General features: G+C 39.1%; 1 protein-coding gene and 1 long non-coding RNA gene across 3 annotated transcripts; one reads left to right on the top strand and one right to left on the bottom strand.

The window, feature by feature from the left end:
- Positions 1-125: 125 nt before the first annotated feature.
- On the bottom strand, positions 126-1684 carry LOC123477543. Its single transcript, XR_006652669.1, has 2 exons — positions 924-1684; positions 126-841 (listed from the first exon to the last, which is right to left on the bottom strand). It is a non-coding gene; the product is annotated as an uncharacterized LOC123477543 (long non-coding RNA).
- A 68-nt stretch (positions 1685-1752) lies between these two features.
- Positions 1753-19883, top strand: LOC116927526 (cyclin-dependent kinase 4). 2 transcript variants are annotated; one of them, XM_045180848.1, is made up of 8 exons: positions 1753-1968; positions 2032-2138; positions 5418-5734; positions 9229-9397; positions 16691-16832; positions 16964-17131; positions 17199-17359; positions 17450-19883. In XM_045180848.1, exons 3-8 carry the CDS (start codon positions 5590-5592, stop codon positions 17826-17828), a joined length of 1164 nt encoding a protein of 387 aa, XP_045036783.1. In that variant the 5' UTR covers positions 1753-1968; positions 2032-2138; positions 5418-5589; the 3' UTR covers positions 17829-19883. The 2 variants fall into 2 exon arrangements, with proteins under 2 accessions (XP_045036783.1, XP_045036778.1); XM_045180843.1 differs by having other exon boundaries at positions 1753-2138.
- Positions 19884-20354: the final 471 nt, after the last annotated feature.

The raw sequence follows: 20354 nt of genomic DNA, 5'->3' as shown, positions 1-20354 counted from the left end.
GACTGTTCGTGTCAAGTTTTTCGTTTTTCTAAATGAACAAACAATACATTGTAAGATTAACGAAAAAAAAAAAAGCCGAAACTAAAAAGAAAATTTTTGTTTAAAACAAACAAAAAATACACAACTGAGCCGAAAATGCATAAAGCTTTTATTTCGTCATTAAAAGTACCCAAATGCATTTCTTGTGTCTACACGGATTGGTTTCAAAGGACTGTTTATCTATTTGATTAAAAAGGGAACAAAAAAAAACAGACGGATACTTGAAATAGATATAATTCAAATGACTGAAATGTTTGAAGCAAACGGAAAAAAAAAAAAAATTCCGCCAATGTGTTTCAAAATGCACAAAAGAATTAAAGAAAAACAAAGCTTGTCGCAAACAGGGTGTAACCGGACGGGAGTGCGGGCGGGACGGATGAACGGCTGCAGCGACAAAAAAAAAAAAATCTGTTGTTATTGGAAGGTAAGGAAAGATTATTATTATTATTTGTTATTTTTAAAGTGTGAGCAAGTGCATCACGCATTGCGTATAAACCGGTGTAGTACATTCGTATATGGAGTCCGCGCAATTCGAGAGGACCATTTTGGAGACATTTATATCTTGCGTCCAAATTTTGTTACCCGAAGGCAGAATAATTTATGGACCAAATATCTGGAATATTTTTGTTTTTGCCTGTACTTTGGACTCTGATCTATGATGCAAGAAGTTCCACGTTCAAATTGGAGAATGGCTCCAGGCGGTAGGAAGATCGAGTTCTACTAGTCTGAAAGAGCTATTACTTGCCACAGATAGCGCTGGAATCCATTGTACAATAAAATACCGGCATAACGACAAACTTATCTGCAAAGAAAATTTGAAAAATGGAATTTGTGACAGAGGATAAAACGGGATAAAGCGAAAAAAACAAAACAAAAAAACGAACCTATGTAGCGAAGAAGATAGGAATCAAGGTTGCAACCCCGGATTGTGTGGGCTTCGACACGGTCTCTCTCAGCTTTGATATTTCTTTTCTTTTTATTAGGAAAATGAGACACTGCTGTAGGAACAATGTTTGCATTTTTTCTGGGTAGCGGAAGAGAGGATGGTTACTGTGATTTTAGTTTTATTTAATTCAATTACGGAAGTCGAGAATCTTAAAATTCTGCTGATGATGATTGCAATAATTTCTCGTTGGCCGTTAGATGGTAGCTCTTTCCGTCAGCGTTTTTTTCAGGTCACAGAATTGTTTTGTTCTTTGTTTTGTTAAATGAAGTGAGGAGTCTTCAGGCTATTTTTACATATCCAAGCAACAGCGAGCTGTTTTTGTTTTTCTGTAGAGACAAAAAAAAATCCGCCACAAGATGGCGTTGTATTGTTTAGAATTCAGACACGTGTTGGTTCTTGCCAGATGTTCGTCTGCTCTCGTGTAACATATAGGAGAAATTGGTTTAAACACATTTCTGCAGTGGACTATCACTTTGACCTCTTCCGTTTGTAGCTCGAATAAAAATGAAATCTGTTCATAATGAATCCTGTCTGCGTGCGAACTATTGAGAATTTCACGAATGTGACGTGGACGACGGATGGGGTGGCCGAAGGGAATCGAAAGGCGTCATTCGAGTTTACACCGGACTGAAAAGACCCCACCGTGATGTGCAGTGAGAGGAGAGAGGGGAGGAGCATGGGTACGGGAGGGAGGGCAGGGAAACGAAGGGGGGGTCTCTGAAAAGTCCTAGCCCCCTTCCTTTTTTCCTCCATGGCTCCATTCAATCCCAACTCTGCGACCCAGTCAGATCTCGAAATCTTTCGCTCTCCTTCGTCTCTCTATCTGCTTCTCACATTTGACTCTCGAACATCAATTGCAACTCATTCAAATCAAAGTGTCCTTTTTCTTTTATGTGTGTGTGCCATTCTGTGTCGCCGTGTCGTTACGAAACAGTTGAAAGCACGCCATTCAGGAAAACACATTTTTGCTTCAATCACCAGATGTAAATAGTTAAATTGACATCCTCAAAAACCAAAATACAATCTGTTTATCGCACATTTTTAAGTGCGAAGAGATTCTAGTGGACGCAAAGGATCGCCTCAAGGACGACATTCGCCATTTTGTCACAGTCGCGTGGTGCCTTCCTCACTGGACTGTTGATCACTTTTGATGGTACGTTTCTTCTTTCTTTTTGGTGTGCCGAAGCTAATGGAATTTAAATGACCCTCATGTCCTTTTTTTCTTTCAAATTTGATGGCCATATTGATTGTTTACTTTGGTTTCGTGGCAACAGCCATGGCTGTCCCTTATTTTGCTCTCTTTACATAACACGTATACGGGGAAAAACGTGCACACTGTGCCAGACACACACGTGGAAAAGGCCCAACGAGTGAAGAAACAAAAAATTGCCGACTAGTACAAGATTTCTTTGTGTCTTAATCGCTGCTCCAATGACTTTTCTGGTGTATGTCTAGACGCAACGCGACACTTTTTTTCTGGGTTCCCTTTCGATACATTAGATTTGATTGAATTTCGTCTTGGAAGCAAGGGTGTTGTATGTGTGGGAAGCGAAATAAGAAAAAGAGAGGGTCCTGTCACCGAGAGAACCGTGTGAAAACCCATCCCGGGGATCTCCCTTTGTGTATATGTTATTTGCGACGAGGCTATCTTTTTTCTTTCAAACCCCCCCCACACACACACTAAAAAAGAGATCCTGACCTTCCCTTCCTTATCTTTTACTGTGCCTATTTCTTTGACAGAAAAAAATGTTTTCTTGAAAACGATTTTTGTTTGAATGGGTAATGTTTTTTCTTTCAGGGCAATCAACAAACAGTTAGGTCCATTTTCAGAGTTTTGGGGGTTCCGATTTCCTGACTGGCGTTGAGGTTTCCTCAACCCAACCACGATGTCGATTACATCATCGTAACAACAACAAAAAAAAAGAACAGTCTTGTTGTCAGGGCTTTTATTTTTCAAGACAATTTCACGATTTGTTTGTTAATTCATTTGTTTTTGTCTGTTTCAAAATTATAAATTTGCGTAACCGACTTTGTTGTTGTATAATTGGTTTAAACTTTGACGATCCTTCCGACAGGCCATTTTTTCTCTTTTCCAAACTGACACGAGTTTGTTCCGTGATCTTTTGGTTCTTTAACTCGGATTGGTCAGAGTTTTAAATCCCAGAATTGTGTTTGATTGCAAGGTTGATATAAATTGCTGTCGTCATGTCGGCATATCATGACGTCGACTTCTCATGATCCGATCACGTGTCGATTCGTGATACGTCGATCGCGATTTCCATTATCGCTTTCAATTCAATGTTTAGTTCATTTGTCTAAAATTTAAACGCTGATGTTAAGTTTTATGTAGGTCGAATTAGCGGCTCCATTTGGTATGTAGGGAATGTCAAAAAACGAGAAGAGAGCGAGTTTATCACCCCCTGTTCGTGAGTTGCCTAAAATGGCGGACTCTGAGAGTGGCAGCCATTTTCTTTTTGTGTGTATGTCTGTGTGACGTGTAAGCCAGTTTTTTTTTTTATTTCATGGAAGCTTTAGACGTCATCACGGGCCGATTATTATACACACGACGTTTTCTATCGCTGGTTGTCTCGCGTGTGGATCTCGATTCTTACATGTTTGACTTGATTTTTAAAATGAATTTTTCATTCTTTGTTGGTCCCTGGGCATTGATCAATTATAGTTGTTATCTCGATGAATTTCTGTTTGCTATTGGGGCATTTTTGAACGGCTCGTTCACTTAAATCCAGACAACAACAACAAAAAGGGATTTTCCATTCTTTCTTTTTTTTTCCTACCTTGGTTATCAAGATGACCGCATGATTTTTCAATCGATTTCTACCAAAATCGATCAAAGAAAATGGATTAAAAAATTTATTTATTTGTCACATTTTTTTTTCCCTTTTCTTTTTACGCTAGTGGGCACGCTTGTTGCCATGGGCTCTTTTTTGTTGTTGTTTAAATAGTCAAAATAAAACTAAATTAGATTCACCAAGGGGTCGGTGTGTATGTGTCAGTTCCCCTATTTCGTGTGTCCATGTGGCGGCGCCCTGTTTTGTCTGGCCTCTCACATTTTTTTTCCATCTTCTCTCCCGTTTGTTTGATTTTTTTTCTTTTTTCTTCTCTTGCTATCCATGAGTTTTTATCAGCGTGTTATGAGAGTTTGTGTACATTTTTCATCTGACGTATGCAGACGCCTCTCCACACGCGACCCGCGTGTTCGGGTTTTAGATTTTTTTTTGATTCTTCTTCTTTATTCTAGCAAAAGGTTGTCCAATTTTTGTTTTTTTTTCTTTCCCTGCTGGGTTGGTAGAAATAAATGTCACGCACAACGTGTGTGTTGCTTTGGATCAACCGTTTCCACGAATAAATGAACGTAACAACCCCAAGTAGGTGTATTGATAATCAACAGTGATATCGAAACGATCTTGACAGATTGAAAGACAATGTTTCTCTATTTTTTTTTTTTTTTGGGGAGGGGGGTCTCTCTCTCTTTTTACTTTTAATGTTTTAGCGATTAAAAATGGACTTTGTGGTCCATGTTTCACGTGGGCTGAGGAATGTGTTTTTTTAGGTTATTTGTCTCGAAAACTTTTGTCTTTTATATTGACAATATTTTATGAAACTAAAAAGATAAAAACAAAAGAAAGGTTGTTAAAAAAAAAAAAAGAAAGGTAAAAAGAAGAAAACTCTTGTTTCCATTGATATTTGTGTATGTATATAGAGTTGACCTGGTGTGTGTGTGTGTGTGTGCGTATTCGGACTTGTCGGGCAGATGTTTGACCGGATAAGATGACTGGACAAAGTCCTTTTTTTTTTCTTTCCTTCTTCTTTCATCCTCACCTTTTTTTTTCTTTCCCCCTCTTTCAAAAAGGAACGGTCTAGCGCTATCTTTTTTTTCCCTCCGCACTCACCGGAATGCTCCGTGAAAATATAAAAAATAAGATGCGAGATACAGTAGATATGACCCCCCCTATGTCCTTATAGTCCTGTTTACTAACACTCCGCTTCCGGGGGTGTTGGTTGAAGCTTTGTGGGGTTCCTCCTCCGTACACTCTCACAAATGTTTCCATTTCTTATCCCCCCTCTTCATCCATTCATTCATACGTCTCTGCAAGGAGTAGAAGAGGGGTGGAAGGAAAAGCAGTTGGAACCAGAAGCAAACAACAGCTGCTTTAGCTGAGGATCCGATCAGTAGTTTTTTTTTAATTTTATTTTTAAACAATAAAAAGATCCTTAAAGAAGAAGAAAAGAAAAAACCGAGGAAAATGTTCTACAAGTCCGGATGCTTTAGAAAAACGGAATTGAGAAACGGCTTCCTCTTTCTATGTTTATTCAGTCATGGAACACTAAAAATCCTTATGCGTGCGCATGTTTCTTTCCATTCAATGGTGAATTAATTATTTTTTTATGTTGTTGTTTTTGTTTTTTTTAGGTGATGGCGAGACGAACTGGCTGAAGCCGTAATGATCTCTTGGTAGTTGTCGGTGTAGGAGGCGACCTCTAAAGGAGTTGGTTGTGTCGTTTGGGAAACGGAAAAACGCGTCAAGTTTCCTTCTTGTTTCATTTCTTGGCCGCGCAACTGGCAAAAGAGGGTAAACAGCGCCATGCCAAGCACAGCAGGATCGATGGCATACAAGCCGTCGTCGAGGCCGATGGGAGTCGTCGGTGTAGGAGGCGTAGGAGAGCAACAGCAGAGACGGGCAATGGGCGATTCCAGTCATTACGAAGAAATTGCTCTCATCGGCAACGGTACGCCTTTTTTTCTCTCTCTCTTACTAAAAACAAAATGGCGGACAACTGGTAATACGCTGGGGTAGTAACCGTTATTCAATCTTTAATTTGATTTCTCTCTCTCTCTTCTTGTCGTCAAGGGCAGGTCTTATCAACACGTTTTCTATGTCACAGGGTCCATTCTGTTTCACGAAGAATGGACGTGAACAAATCGCCGTTCAAACACATTCCCGGCATTCTCGCTAACCACCCACTCGCACGCTCACACACATTTTGGCCCCTTTTTTCTCTCTCTCTCTCTTCTTTTCTTAATGATTATATATACATAGTTATTATACTTGGAAAGATAGGAAGAACGAAAAAAGCTTTTCGCGTTAATTTTTATCAAACAGGAAAATGGGGAATGTTTCGGGGGTGGTCGGAGTACGTTGCAATCTTTTCATAAAAAAGAGCCTACTTGTTCAAAAACATTTAAACAAAAATTACAGCACAGAGAGAGAGGTTGCGCAACCGTTTTTTAAAAATATTTTTCTCATTCCCCGGGATCTCTTTCGTAGTTTCACCGTTATGGAAGATGTAATAGGGTTTCACTAGGTCTATCACTCTGTACTTGCTATAAATAGATATGTATATAAAAAGAAGAGGGGGGGGGCTGCTAACGTAGGCTGTTCTATGATAATAAAGAATTCTACGTAAGAGGGGGGCCGTGTACCGATTCTTTTTTGCATTCTTCTTTCATCGAATTGAATATTTAGGGCGTTTTTTTTTTTTTACTTTGGGTGTTGGGTTTACATTCGAAGTTGGACGGGGGGTTGGGGGGGGGCTACAAGGAGAGCGCATGTAAAAAATAAAGTAGCCGAGGAATGTGTTTTCTTTCTCGAGTTTTTCTTCTTACCTGGACCGTTTTTTTCTTCTTTACCTGGTAAGAAAAGGGAAGGAAATGTTGCCACACTAAACTGATTCCTATAGGACCAACATCCCTACAGTTTCATAAGTTTTAATGAAACATCATTAAATATGACTTGGTTTTTTTTTTTTTTTCAAATTGTTATCTCATTTTTTTGTTATTTTTTGCATCTAACATGATACAGGTAGAATGGACGATCGATTGCCAAAATGTAAATTTTTTTTTTCACCTTAAACTGAATATTTAAATTAACCGACCAATCATCGGCTAGCCAATTCTTCTTTGATTTTCGGCCTTAGTCATTGCTCTATGAGGCTCTCGGTTGGCTGAAGAGTGTAGGCAAAGAAAAGCTTTTTGGGAAAGACGGAAAAAAAAATTCCACAGTATCCCCCTCCCTCGTTCTCCATGCTATTGGTAGGGATTCAACAACAACCCCCCGAGTTTCCCTCCCTCCCCCCCCATCTTTTTAAGGGGGGAAAAGGAAAAAAAAAAGATCCATCTTCTGTGAAAGAATAAGGTTCTTTGCCCTCGATATCCCCCTCCGTTTGAAGTTGGGGTGCATCATTGGAACATTATTCTGCAGAAAACGAAGAATATAAAAGAAAGAAAGAAAAAGCTTTTGACGTTAAAGAGGTCACAGACAGAAACATCAGTTTGACGTAGGGGATGATCGAATAAATATCGTCAAAATTCCGATCATCGTGTGATCGATTGCGCATCTAATGGCGTCTAATATCGTATTTAAATAATAGCTTTTTACGAGGAGAAATGAATCAAATGGAGATGTACATTTTTAAATCGGAATTCCGGCACGCGAAAAACTTTTTTTTTTTTTCCGGTTGGTCTGGAATTTTTTTTTTTTTGAAAGGGAGAAACAAAAATTTGAATATTTGCAGCGGTTGCATCACTTTGGTATTTGTTTCAATAAAGAATTTCTCTGCTTTTATGCCCGAGTCCGGGAAATTCCAATCCCGCCGAGTTCCGATTTCGTTTTCAACATTTTTCTTCTTCTTCTTCTTCTTTCTTATGTAAAAAAAAAAAATAATAAAGGAAAGAAAGGATCGGTGTCAGCTGTTTCCGGTTCAACAAGTTTAGGGCTGTTTTTATTTATACTTCCCCATCCCCCCCATCTTGTTGCTTAAAAAAAAAAAAAAACTACGTGAACTCGAATTTTTGTCTGCGTGTGTGTGTGTGTGTGTGTCTGCGTGTTGTTTGAATGGACCCCGCCAACAAACCCCCATGTCTATATGCCTCCCCTCGTTGTAACACCTGGAGTATTTATAATAACTACATCCCGTAAGAGAGTCTAAAAGTATATAGACACAGTGCACATCTGCCTCTTGGAGATGTGTCAACTGTCACGTGACTATTCCCCCCTTTCTCTTGCCGGTGCGTGAGCACTGCACCACCTCATTGTTGTGTTAATTTAAATAGAAAAAAAAAAAAAGGAGGAACGAAGTTGAGTTTAAAGGGGAAAAAAAAACTTGCATTTTTTTTTTTTCTTATTCGGGAAAGGACATGAAAACATCTGCTACCTCGTTATTACCCAACTGTTGGCCTTTGTCTCTCTCTCTCTCTCTCTCTCTCCATTTTGAAAAGAAGAGGGATTCGCACCTGCCTGTCGGAATTTTCTCGCATGTTTTTTGTTTTTTTTTTTTCGTTCTGGCCTCGTCGCCGAAAGGCGACCCTCATACGATAAGAAAGTTTTATTTTCCTTCTCTGTTTGATAGATAGAAAGAGAAAAAAAAAAGAAAATACGACAATAGGGAACCGTGTTATCACCGATGCCGACGTTGTGTTTTTGTTTTTCCTGTTTCTCTGAAATGATTCTGCCGTTTGACTTCAAATTTCATTGGCCCAAGTATCAGGAGAGAAAAAAAAATTTAACAATCCGGTTTGACGTGAAAAAAAGAATTTGATTCTGTTAAGATGAGAGGGGTGGATCATTCACACCAGGTATGTTCATGAACGATCTCAAAGTCTATGCAATATGTCCCGAAGGGTTCGCATCAACGTCTGTGTTATGATTATATGCGCTCGCAATGGATGTCAGAGGCACACCGACGAGCAAAAGAGAAGGAAAAAAAAACCTGTTTAATGCTCTAAATAAAAATTTAAAAAAAAAATAGGTGGTGGGGGGGAAGGGGAGGCTTTTTGAAAAAAAAAATAAATAAAATTCGTTCAGAAAAATTCTGCGTTATCGACCTCCTGCAGGTTTTTGCAACTGATGAGGTCGGGGGGATTCTAATCTCGATGGAATGTTGGCAGAATGTCCTAAAAAAACAGCAACACTAAGGATGCTGGTAGTTAGTTATAGATTGGAAAGGGAAAGACCCTTTGGCGTCCAATGATATGTATTTATATGCCCGTCTATTTTTTTATTTTTTTTTTATTTTTTATAACCCGTTCCAGTAGTCACGCAGCCGTTCCAAAAGTCGCAGCTATTTGCATTTGCATAACATGTCCAAGTATCCGTGACGGGTCCTTCATCTCTCACTGTATATTTTTATATTTTTTTCTTTTTCTTCTTCGTTGTTGTTGTTGTTGTTGCTGGAACATTTGATAATTTATTTTATTTCGTTTGATGCCTATCGTCATAACACAGGAGCCTATGGAACGGTGTACAAGGCTCGCGACACGGCCAATGAGGGTCAAATGGTGGCGCTCAAGAAGGTGCGGGTGCCGCTGACGGAAGAGGGCGTGCCCATGTCGACGCTGCGCGAGATATCCCTACTCAAACAGATGGAAAAATACGAACACCCCAACATCGTCCGGTAAGTCAATCATTTCATTTTGGTTTTTTCTTAAATGAAATCGCTTACGTAATTATTAACGCCGTAAACAAACAAAAAGAATTCCTTCCTCTCTTTTTTTTATTTACTGGGTTGCCAAATGTCCCGACACGCATTTGACGGCTCAATTTCGGTTTTGAGGGACGGGCCGGGCGGATCGTTTCTTAGCGACAATCAGGAAACGTTCACAATAGAAATTCTAGAAATGCTCCGGTGCGGATCGAAAGGTGGTGGTCTTGATCTCCCAGTAGTCAAATTCTTCGTAGTGTTCCAAAATTCCTGATGCAAACTCAATTGTTTGTTTTGTTCCAGTCTCGTCACGCTGAACAATAACGACGCCATTATTATTGCGGGATTATTTTTTTTTTTTTAAACAAAAATTTAAACATTTTTATTTTCGGGATTACGGCGGGCTGTGCTCGACTGCGTTTCAATAGCAATCGGGGTGGTTCAAAAAAAAAAAAAAATGTGAAAGATGCTCCCGGTAGGTAACACCCAACAATATCAACGTTTTTCCTTTTTGTGCGAACAAATAAAACAGAAAAAAAAAAAAGGCCAAAACAATATGCGCTGGACCTGAACTTACAACTTCTTCTTTCTTTTTTTTAAGGGGACGTTCGTCGTTCTTCGTTTTTGAAAAGAATGTTGTTTTCCTTCTTTATTTGATTATTACCTTGCCGTGGTGGAGGATGATCACGGCCATTGGTTGGCGAAGAAAAACAAAACAAAAACCAGACTTTTATTTTATCTTTTTTTTTTTTGGGTAGAAACGAAAGAATCGCGACAGGAATTCAGTCCCTCGAAATGTTGTGTTCGAGACAAAAAAGGGGATGAAGACAATGAATGACATTCTCTATGTGTGTGACGTCACGTCTGTTTTTTTGTTTTGTTTTTTTATGTCACAGACCCTTGCAGACAGGCGAGACAGTTTTCGCCATTTTCCTTGGCCAATCCGACATCTTATCCCAATCCTTTCTCCTTTTTGTCCATTAAGGAAAGACAAACGACAAAGTCTTTTGCAAAGACGGATGGCGGCTCTTGTTTGCCCTTTTTCTTTTTTTCGTTTTTCCTCCACTTCTTTTGTTGTTTTGTATTTTTTTATTTTCTTCTTGAAAATTGTCTAAAAGCCCCCCAAAAAAAGTAGCAGCTCTACGCACGGGGCTGTGTCTTTTTCGACAACCACACGACCACCGTCAAATGACAATTTCGATACGCCCCTCCCAAAGAAAACAAACGGGAAAATCAAGTCATTAACCATTTTGATTGATTGGAATTCTTTTTTTTTTTTTTTCTTTTCTTTTTTAAAGAGAACGCCAATAGAAATAGATCTTTGAAATTGTCCTCATCCAGTGTGTTGTTGTGCGCGCGTTTCGAACCGTGGGAAAATGAGAGAGTCACTTCTTTTTTGACATCTGTTTAAAACTATTTATTTTTTTTTTCTATAGTGGGGGGGGGGACGGAGGTGGAGCCATGCATTTTGAATTATTTTATGTAGAAAGCTTTATTATTATTACCGGTGGGGGGATGATTATTATCGTGTCGTATAGAGAAGGTGCCCTGTGGTTTGAGGCTCATTGGCACGTCGACTTTTAATAATAATCGTGTGTTGTACAAGCCAAGTCGAGACGAGATGATGACCGCCCTCCTGCCAAGTCTCAGCTTCTTCTTCTTCGCCCTTCTGACTCGTTTTTTTTCTTTCTTTCTTTCTTTTTTTTTTTTATTATTATAGACTTGTAAAGGAAACTCTTTGGGGTAGGAATGTGGCGCAGACTAGTACGAATTGTTTGGGCGGCGTTCCTCCACTTCCTCCGATGTCGTCTGCTCTTTTTTTTTTTTTTTTTTTACTCGCACATTTCAATTTGTGTTTTCTTTGTTGGGGTTTTTCGAAGAAAAAGAGTTACATTTTTAGATTACCTCATTTGCATTACCGGTAGTGTGTGGGCGATGATTTTCCTTGCTCCGCTGCAACGTTTTCTTATTTCCTTTTTTTTACGAGGTCCTTTACAATAGTTTCCCCATGGTTCATTCATATTTTCGTAGTCTGAGCAAAAGAACCGTACGGCTGTTCTTTTAAGAGGTCAGCAGGGTGTTAAAAAACATTTTATTTATTTTTTATTTTTTGAAGGGACAAAAAAAGAAAGAAATATTTCAAAATAAATATTTATCCCATTTATTTTGAAAACTAAATTCTTGTTTAGTCTGCCATTGGTGTGTTGTTGCGTTCGTGTCAAGTATTTTCCTCCCGTTCTTTCCCCCCCGTTTGAAATGGAAGAGGTTGACACAATCCGAGACCGTTAATCAACAACAACAAGTCACAGAAAAAAGGCGAAGGAGATGATCACGTGACCTAATAGTAGGGGAGGGATCCATAAAAATATCCATACGTCACACAAAGAAACATTCATCATTCATAATACTTTTGAGGGGCTAACAAGACGGATCACCAACTTCCAATATTTTCACGTAAACGTTTACTGCCTTTCAGCCCTTTTTCTTTTTCCTTTTTTTCTCCCTTTTCAAATCGAACAATCAACATCTAATCGTTTGTGTGGTCTCGTAAAAGAAGATACTAATTCCTTCCGGATGAACTTTTTCTTTTTTGCCTCCCCTCTGTGTGGAGTTAACGAGGTTATTCGTCCATTGGCTTCGGGGCTAATGGCGACTTGTTAACGATCAGTTCTAATGAACTAATCAACCACTTGCGGGACTCCTTTTAAAGCTTTTCTCGATAAATCCTGAATGATCCGATCTCCTGACCAAATGTTTTCGTCATTATTTGCTATGTGAGGCAGCCATTTTTTTTTTTTCATTTCTCAATTCTTAAATGACGGGATCTCCCATCAAATAAAAACGAGGGAATTATTTTATTTTATTTTATTTTTTCGTTATTATTATCGGAATGCGCCACTTCACCCTGAGAGGAACGAAAAAGAAAAAAAAAAACGAACGGTCATCATGGATCGATAGTTTGCCTTTATCGTTGTCATAAAATTTCTTTAATTTTCCTTCCCCCCATTTTATTTTTTCTTTAAAAAAAAAATCAAATAAAAGAGGGTCGTGGGAAAATGAATTCCAAGTCAAACATTTACGAAACACGCAATCAAACAAGGAAATCAACACGCGCGTTAAACGACTCGCGCCCGTCTCGTTTTCGGAATAACGCTGTCACATTTCTCGACTGGTGTTAGTTTTAGCACCTCCTTTGCGCATTTTTCTTTTTTATTCTAAAAACAAAACAACAGTGAAACCGAGGATTTGTAGAAAAAGGGTAGATTTTTCTTTGATTGCATCCGGCCGAAAGCAATTTCAAAAAAATAAAAAGAAGTCGGGGGCTAGTCAAGAAAAATAGTTTCGAAAGTCGCCACCGGTTGTTTACATTCTTTGAAAATTATGCCCCCCCCTCCCCTTCCCCTCGACTCTCTTTCTTACCACACCAACTCGTTACACATACACCTTGCTCTTCTGCATCTCCTACTCCTTCATCATCTTATTTATTTTCATCGTTACCTTTCCGGCACGTAAAGTTAAAAGACTGGGGGTCACCCGCGCCTGCTCTTAATCATATCCCCGCAGTTAAGAGAACCTCCTCCTCCTTCTTTTTTTTTTCTTTTTTTTTTTTTTTTTTTTTGCCCTGCACCTCCCATGTTCTTTTTCGGACTTGATTGGTTTGTTATTGTGTTGAATATGTTAGAAAACACATTCCAATAGATAATTTGAGAGTCCGTTTTCCTGACTCGGCGGGGAGATTCTCAATAATTGAAGAACAACTGACCTGCTATTTCTTTTTTTTCTTTCTTTATTTTAAAAACTCAAATAGAAGGAGAAATTCTTCTATAAGAAACTCAATGCAATCAATACAGCAGTCAACTTGTGTTTCCTTAAAAAATAAATTCTTTAAACTGTCCCTTGCGCCAGAGGTCGGCAAACAGCAGGTGGGGAGGTCAAACGGTGGAAACCCTCCAAAAAAAGAAAAATCTTGTGTCTCTTTCTCTCTCTCTCCTTTTCTGTGTCTTCCAAATAATAATAAAAAAAAGGCCGCTCGTGTGTGTGTGTGCCGCCATTTGAGCATTCCATCTTGTGATGGACAAGTCAATGGCAGGGGGTTTTATACCCGTGTGTGTGTGATACGCGTGTCTATGTGTTTGGAGCGTGTCACGCACAGCGGGTAGTGCGGGAGCTGTGCCGGGTGATCGAACCAACCCCCTCAATCCAAGAAAGAAAGAAAGAAAAAACTTGCAGGGCGAAAGGAAAACGAGTTTCCCAGATTTTTTTTCTTTTGCCCCACTCGATCAACATTTTGAATATTTGTGGGAAATTGTAGCACAATAACAAGATCATAAGATTAAAAGGAATGCGCGCTAGTACACGATCTATTTCCGGGGGGCAACTGATCACATTTTTTTTTTTGTTTCAATATATTTTTTAAAAAAAGAAGAAATGTAATGATTTTTATTGCCTAATTGTCGCTTGTAGCGTTACGTCATTACGACATAATTGTCGCTTGCGATCGTCTGCATTCTTTGTCTTTTTTTTTTTTAAAAAATTCCTATTGGAATGTTCTTCTCCTTGTTCTTTTTACGGGTGGGGGGGTCCTCTCTCCTGAATTGGTTTTTGTTTCTACCGATGGCATTCCATCTTGTTGTGTTTAGAGTCACCGCTCCATTGAAACGGGAGCTCAAGAAGCGCAAAGTGTTCGTCCTCTTTTGTTGTTTTCCTTTCCTTAAAAAAAATAAAGGAAAAATATATCGATCCGTGACTTTGATGCTTCAGGTTTTCTTCTTTTAACGACGAGATATTTTTCCTCTTTTTTTTTCATTTTCTCGTTGTGTATTATGTATACAATGTTTAGAAGTTACAGGGCGGAGGTTGGCGCAAAAGCGTCCGCGTGATTAATGGCCCACTCGAACAACATCAACTCGTTATTCCATTTGGAAAGTGAGTGGGGTAGAAGAAGTGGGGGGGAGGGGGGACAAAGAAAAAGAAAACACAAATAAAAATAAATACGGGAGGGCTAGAAAAGATGGATGGCTGATCTTAATGGATTGGCTCCCTCTATCCTTTTTCTATTTTATTTTTCTTGTTTTACCGCTGGCCACTCTAAACCGAACGACATTCAATGTCGCCACGTTGGGATGACGAACTACAGTCGCCAACAGCCCCGCCGATCTTGATTGTAACGCTCGAGCTCATTTGAAATGCGCATCGCGTTTAAAACTCTGTTTGTTTTTTGTTTGTTTTTTCAAATTTTGTTTTGTTATGTCAACGCGCTTATTTTTCCATTGTTTGCTCCTCTTCTCAAATTCAATTTTGATGAAAGCTATTTGCCTGAAAAATGGGGCACGTCAAAATGTTAATATCAACTTGTTTTCTACAAGTAGTTAAAAAATTCTTCGTACTTACCAGTCGATGGAATTTGTTCAGGGGGGGAGAGGTTCACAGGAAGTTGTTAAAAAAAAAAAAACGACCATTCCAGCGGCGGTTCTTTTTTTAAAAAAAATTGTTTCAAATTTCCAATGACCGGAGATTGAAAAGAACAAAAAAAGTGGGTCATTTTCAAGATGAACTGGTTGCTAAGTTTGTCGACTGTGGAAGGCCCCGATGTGTGTGCCAGAGCTTCTTTGGAAGCCATTTCACTTGGAAATCTCTTTAAAACGTTGGAAGAAAATCGATTGGTTAGAAACTTAGCCGCCAATAGAGTCAAATAATAATAAAAGTAAAAGCGATTTATCTGATGAGGTCAACACACACACACACGACATGTTTGTTTTTTAAGTGCTAGACGCTGTTTTGTTTTTACACAAGTGGCGGTGGTGAAGGGGGGGGGACATATTTTATTATTATTATTCCGATGCTACTTTCTATTTGAACAGATTTTTTTTTTTTTTTAATTTTTCTGAATGGGGAACACAAAAAAGAGTAAACATCGGATGACCTTTCAGCGCGAGCCGAGAAGTTGTTGGAGGTCGAGCAAGAGGAGAACCGCGGGAGAACACACACACAGGAAATGCCCCTCCTTTTCGGTACACTATCCTTTTTGGCCTTCGAGTTCTTTCTTTTAGTTTTTTTTTTTTTCCCCTCTATAATAACATCACAACCCCCGCTATTTTGGCCCCCCCTTTTTCTTATTCTTCGGCATGACTGAGCTCTTCCACACACACACACACAAAAAAGAACCTTTTGGGCCCTTTAGTGTTTGTAATGTTCCATTTTTTTTCTCTCTTTCTTTGGAGGGTTGGTTTATATTCCGTAGTAAGAAAAAATATTTAAGTATTTTTGGGGGCCCATCATTCACACACACACAAAAAGGACTCGAAAAGGTTTCAACTATTTTAGTGTGTAGTTTGGTTTTTATACGAATACCCCCCCTTACTTTTTTTTTTTTTTTTAAGTGGAAAAAAAAAGTAGCGGCTTCTTTTGTTTCAAATATAACACACAGAGAGAGAGAAAAAATAGGGAAAGAAATAGTGACCTGGACTCTTTTTTTATTTATTTATTTTTTAACACACTCGAATTTGTTTGACATTCCTCAGGAAATTGGGTCCGTTTTTTTTTTCTTTCCTTGTGCCGCATATCGGTCGTCGAAAAACAAACTGGACTGACTACTAAAAAGCGAGAAAACTTGTTTTATATTCGATTTTTTTTTTTCAAGGAAAATTGCTTTAAATGATGGAGTCCTTTCCGAAATCGAGTGTGAAGTGAACTCGTGTTTGGCATCATTTAGAACGAGATTTATAGGTTGAGTTGGTGCCGCTCTATGTGGCGAAATGCCGTGAATTTTGTTTGGTTTTTGGTTTTCTGGAATCCAATACACCAAGCCAACGGTATGTGCATGTGAATGATCCATTTTTGGGCCTGATTGAATATAGGCCATGTAGGCATTCGAAAAGAAAGGAACATTGTTAAATGATTGTCGGATCGAGTATCTTTCTACCTATCTTCTTACTCGGCCTTTTTTATTTATTTTTTGATTTATTTTCGCCTCTCTTCAATGACAAAAGGTGAAATCTGATGATGGTTCATATTTAATTGAGACCAAGTCCTTGATGGACGTCGATCCTCCCCCAACTCTTTGCGCCATCTGCCGTTTATTTTTGTCCTATTGTCCGAATTTTTCGTTGGAATTTCCTTTTCTTTTTTTTCTTTTTTTGCCTTTCATTTTATGTTCGTTGTTGACATGTCAGCACCGTCCCCCCCCCAAAAAAAAAAGAAGGTAGAATGAGAAACTCGATAACCATTTTTGACGTGTTTTTGTGTACGTGTTGTGTCTATCCTCAGGTTGTTGGATATTTGCCACGGCCCGCGGCTGGAACACGAGCAACAGTTGATCCTCTACATGGTGTTTGAGCACGTGGATCAGGATCTGGCCTCGTACCTGGAACGTTGCCCATCACCTGGTCTCGGAGCTGAACGCATCAAGGTTCGTTTAATTTTTGTTGTTTCTCATTTCGCCTTCGATACGCACAGCGCGTCTTCAATTTGATTGACCTGTTTGAACTCATTTGCATACACGTGCTAATATAAATAATTGGACGCAATGTGCGTGTGCAGTATTTGATGTATCAGATACTTAGCGGGGTGGATTTCCTGCACGCCAATCGCATCGTTCACAGAGACTTGAAGCCGCAGAACGTGCTGGTCACGGCGGCCGGTCAGGTCAAGTTGGCCGATTTCGGATTGGCTCGCATCTACGACGTGCACATGGTGCTCACTTCTGTGGTACGTAAATCTTTCTTTCGATGGGACCTTTGCCAGCTTTGAAAGGTGACGATGCTCATTCTGGCAGGTGGTGACGTTATGGTACCGATCGCCCGAAGTTTTGCTCACCACCAGCTACGCCACTCCGGTCGACATCTGGTCGTGCGGATGCATTTTCGCAGAGCTGTTTCGACGCAAACCGCTTTTCAGCGGCCAATCTGAAGCTGACCAACTCTCCAAAATCTTCGAGTAAGAACGACGAATGTCCACAACCCCCCCGAACTCCAGCTGCATGTTACTGATGCCAATCTTTACGTGTTTATTTTCTATTTGAATCAGCGTGATTGGTACACCGTCGATTGACGAATGGCCCGATACGTCGCTACCTTGGAACACGTTCGCCAATCGGCCACCCACGTCCATCTACAACGCCGTGTCTTCCTCGGAATTGTGTCTGGCCGGCACGGAACTGCTCGAACTGATGCTGGCCTTCGATCCGGCCAGGAGGGTGACGGCGGCCGACGCCCTGCAGCATCGCTATTTTCGGGACGACGGCTACACGCCCATCACTTTCTCGCCGTCTTCTTCTTCACTGTCGAGCAGCAGCCCAGTGGCCGATTCTGCCCGTTCCGACACGCCCATCCACATGTCCTGCAGTAGCAACGATGATTCTGGTCATTCGTCGGCCGACGGCCAGTTACCTGAACCCGACAACTGACTGCGGTTTTTTTTCTTTTGTTTTTTTTTTAATTATTATTATTTCTCCGGGGGAAGGGGGGATGGATTCGTTTCAAATATTTTTTTTTTTTTTCAATCCGAAATATCAAGCAACAACACAATGCAAACTGTTTATCTTAAAAAACAACAACAATTCCAGCAAATAGCAAAAACAATTTGTGATGGCGCTGGCGGCGTTTCTTTTGTTTGTTTTGGACGCGTGTTCGGGACTCGACGAAAAATCGTGTTCTTAAAATTAACAGAAACGACTGTGATAGTTAACCGAACGCCTGTCAACAGAAAATGTTTTTAAAAGAAACGACATCAGTGTCAGCACACACATTTATCCAACAACGTCGGGATTCCTTTGCCGATCGTCCAAACTATGGGACCAATACGCTCGCCTTTTGTGCTCCATTCATTTTCTTGAGCCGTTAACCGATTTAAATTATTTTTTTTATTTAAAAAAAATGGGCGGCCATTTACGAATTCAATAGGAAAAAAAAAAAACGATTTAGCCCTCCCAAACCCCAACTACCCACAACAACGTACACGTACCTTAGAGTATTGGCCAAAAGGAATTTTTTTTTCTTTGTGTATCATATTAATTGACCCAATTTTTTTTTAAATTTTTTTCTTACTTAATACGAATATCATCTAGTTTTGCTGGCCTTTTTTGTACAGGATTGAATTAATGAATCATTTTGGACAGCAAAAAAGAAAGAAATGGAATCGGACCTCTTGCCACATCCGCAGATAACATGCGTTTTGCTCCTACTCCCTCCCACAGACACACGCACACACAGCAAACCTCACAATCTTATAAAATACATATCAGAAACCGCCGTTGTTTTTGTTTTACGCAATAGTCTTTCAATCTCGATTCTCAAACAGAATTTGTTTTGTTTTTTTCAATAAGAATCGCCCACCAAAACTGTCGAACCGCCATAATCAATGGAAACCGATCGCAACCTTCCTATATACCACAAACTCTCTCAGCGCAAATTCGTCACTCATTCAACAACAGAAACCCATCCCATCCCATCCCCAGCCTCCAGTCAAATAAATAATTTGTTTTTTTTTTTTTCACTATTATTATTTAAAATCAAAGAAGAAAAGAAATAGATTCCAGTCCGTGCTGCAACAAATAAAGAAACCACACCACCTAAGTCATTCCCCAACATTCATTTTTTTTTTTTTACATTTTATTTGAATATTTTTATTTATTTTTTAAATTCTCTTCAAACTGTCGAAACCTCTTGAATTGACCTCGCCGTTCGTTTGCGAACGAGAATAGCCAATCCCTTTTCACTGACCAATAACGAAAAAAGTCCAATGATTTTCTTTTGTTTTGTTTCTTTTTTTCTTTTGTGTGTCGACACTATCTCGTGTTCAATGTCTATTGAATTCTATGTTGTTTTTAATTCTCGTGTCTGTGTGTGTGTTTAAACATCTCTGCAAAAAAAAAATCGTGCGCCCTGTACTTGCCCTGATTTAAAAGACATTTTTAAAAATGTAATTACCAAAACTGATTTTTTTTTTTCTTTTTGTTCTTTCGGTGCACAAAAATTGAATTGATGTCGTTGATTTAAAATTCGTTTGATGTGAAATGCGAAATTCGTAGTGTGTGTGTGTGTGTGTGATGCCTCATTTCATGATTTTCACATTTGGACCGATGTGTAAAGTGAGTGTGTGTAATTTGTTAAATGTAATTTTTGTTTCGATTGTCAGTTATTATTTTTTTGTGTTCGCTTGTGTTGATTTTTTTTTTCTTCTTCTTTTCGAGACGTCGACATTTTCAAAAATGTTTGGTGACATGAAAAGATAAAAGAAAAGAAACTGGGGGATGTGCGCCATACGCTACAACGATGGATCCAACCGATTGGCTGTTGGAATCATTTCATTTTAATTATTTTTTACCCATTTGATCTTGAATGTAATTTAGTTTTTTTTTGAATTTTTTCTCTTTGGAAAAAACAAAATTAATTATGCAAGTATATATAGTATATATTTGTGTAATCCACGGTAAATACACCTTTGTTGTGATGAGGACAAACAATCTCGTTTCACTTGTTTTTTTCTTTTTCGGTGATCGATGATTATGAAAAAAAAAATCTCTTTTCGGTGATGAAAAATCTGTTCTAGTTACTTGCCAACTCACGAACGTCCTTTTTTTTTCTTTTTCCTTTGCATTGGGAATAGAAATAACGAGAACTCTGAGGAAAGAGATTTAAATAATAAAATAAAATAAATCCCGCACGGGCATCACGTTGCGTTTCGTGTGTCTTTTGCATTGCCGCCGCCCCGCCGTCTTGTTCATTGAAGTTTAATCCCGGCACAGATTATCTAGAAAAACGGGATTTTCTTTCTTTGTTCTCTTTCATCATTTTTCATTGCCTTTTTTATTTATTTATTTATTTTTTTTTGTTAGGGAAATTAGGTGGTGAAGGGGAAGGGGAAAATTTGTTTACGTCAAACTGGAAAATGATGTCATTCCTTATGGATTTTTGAAGAGATTGCAAAGATC

Source organism: Daphnia magna, linkage group LG1, assembly GCF_020631705.1.
Source record: "Daphnia magna isolate NIES linkage group LG1, ASM2063170v1.1, whole genome shotgun sequence".
Lineage (NCBI taxonomy): Eukaryota > Metazoa > Arthropoda > Branchiopoda > Diplostraca > Daphniidae > Daphnia > Daphnia magna.
Note: the sequence above shows the minus strand (reverse complement) of the source record. Positions and strands in the feature narration are given on the sequence as shown.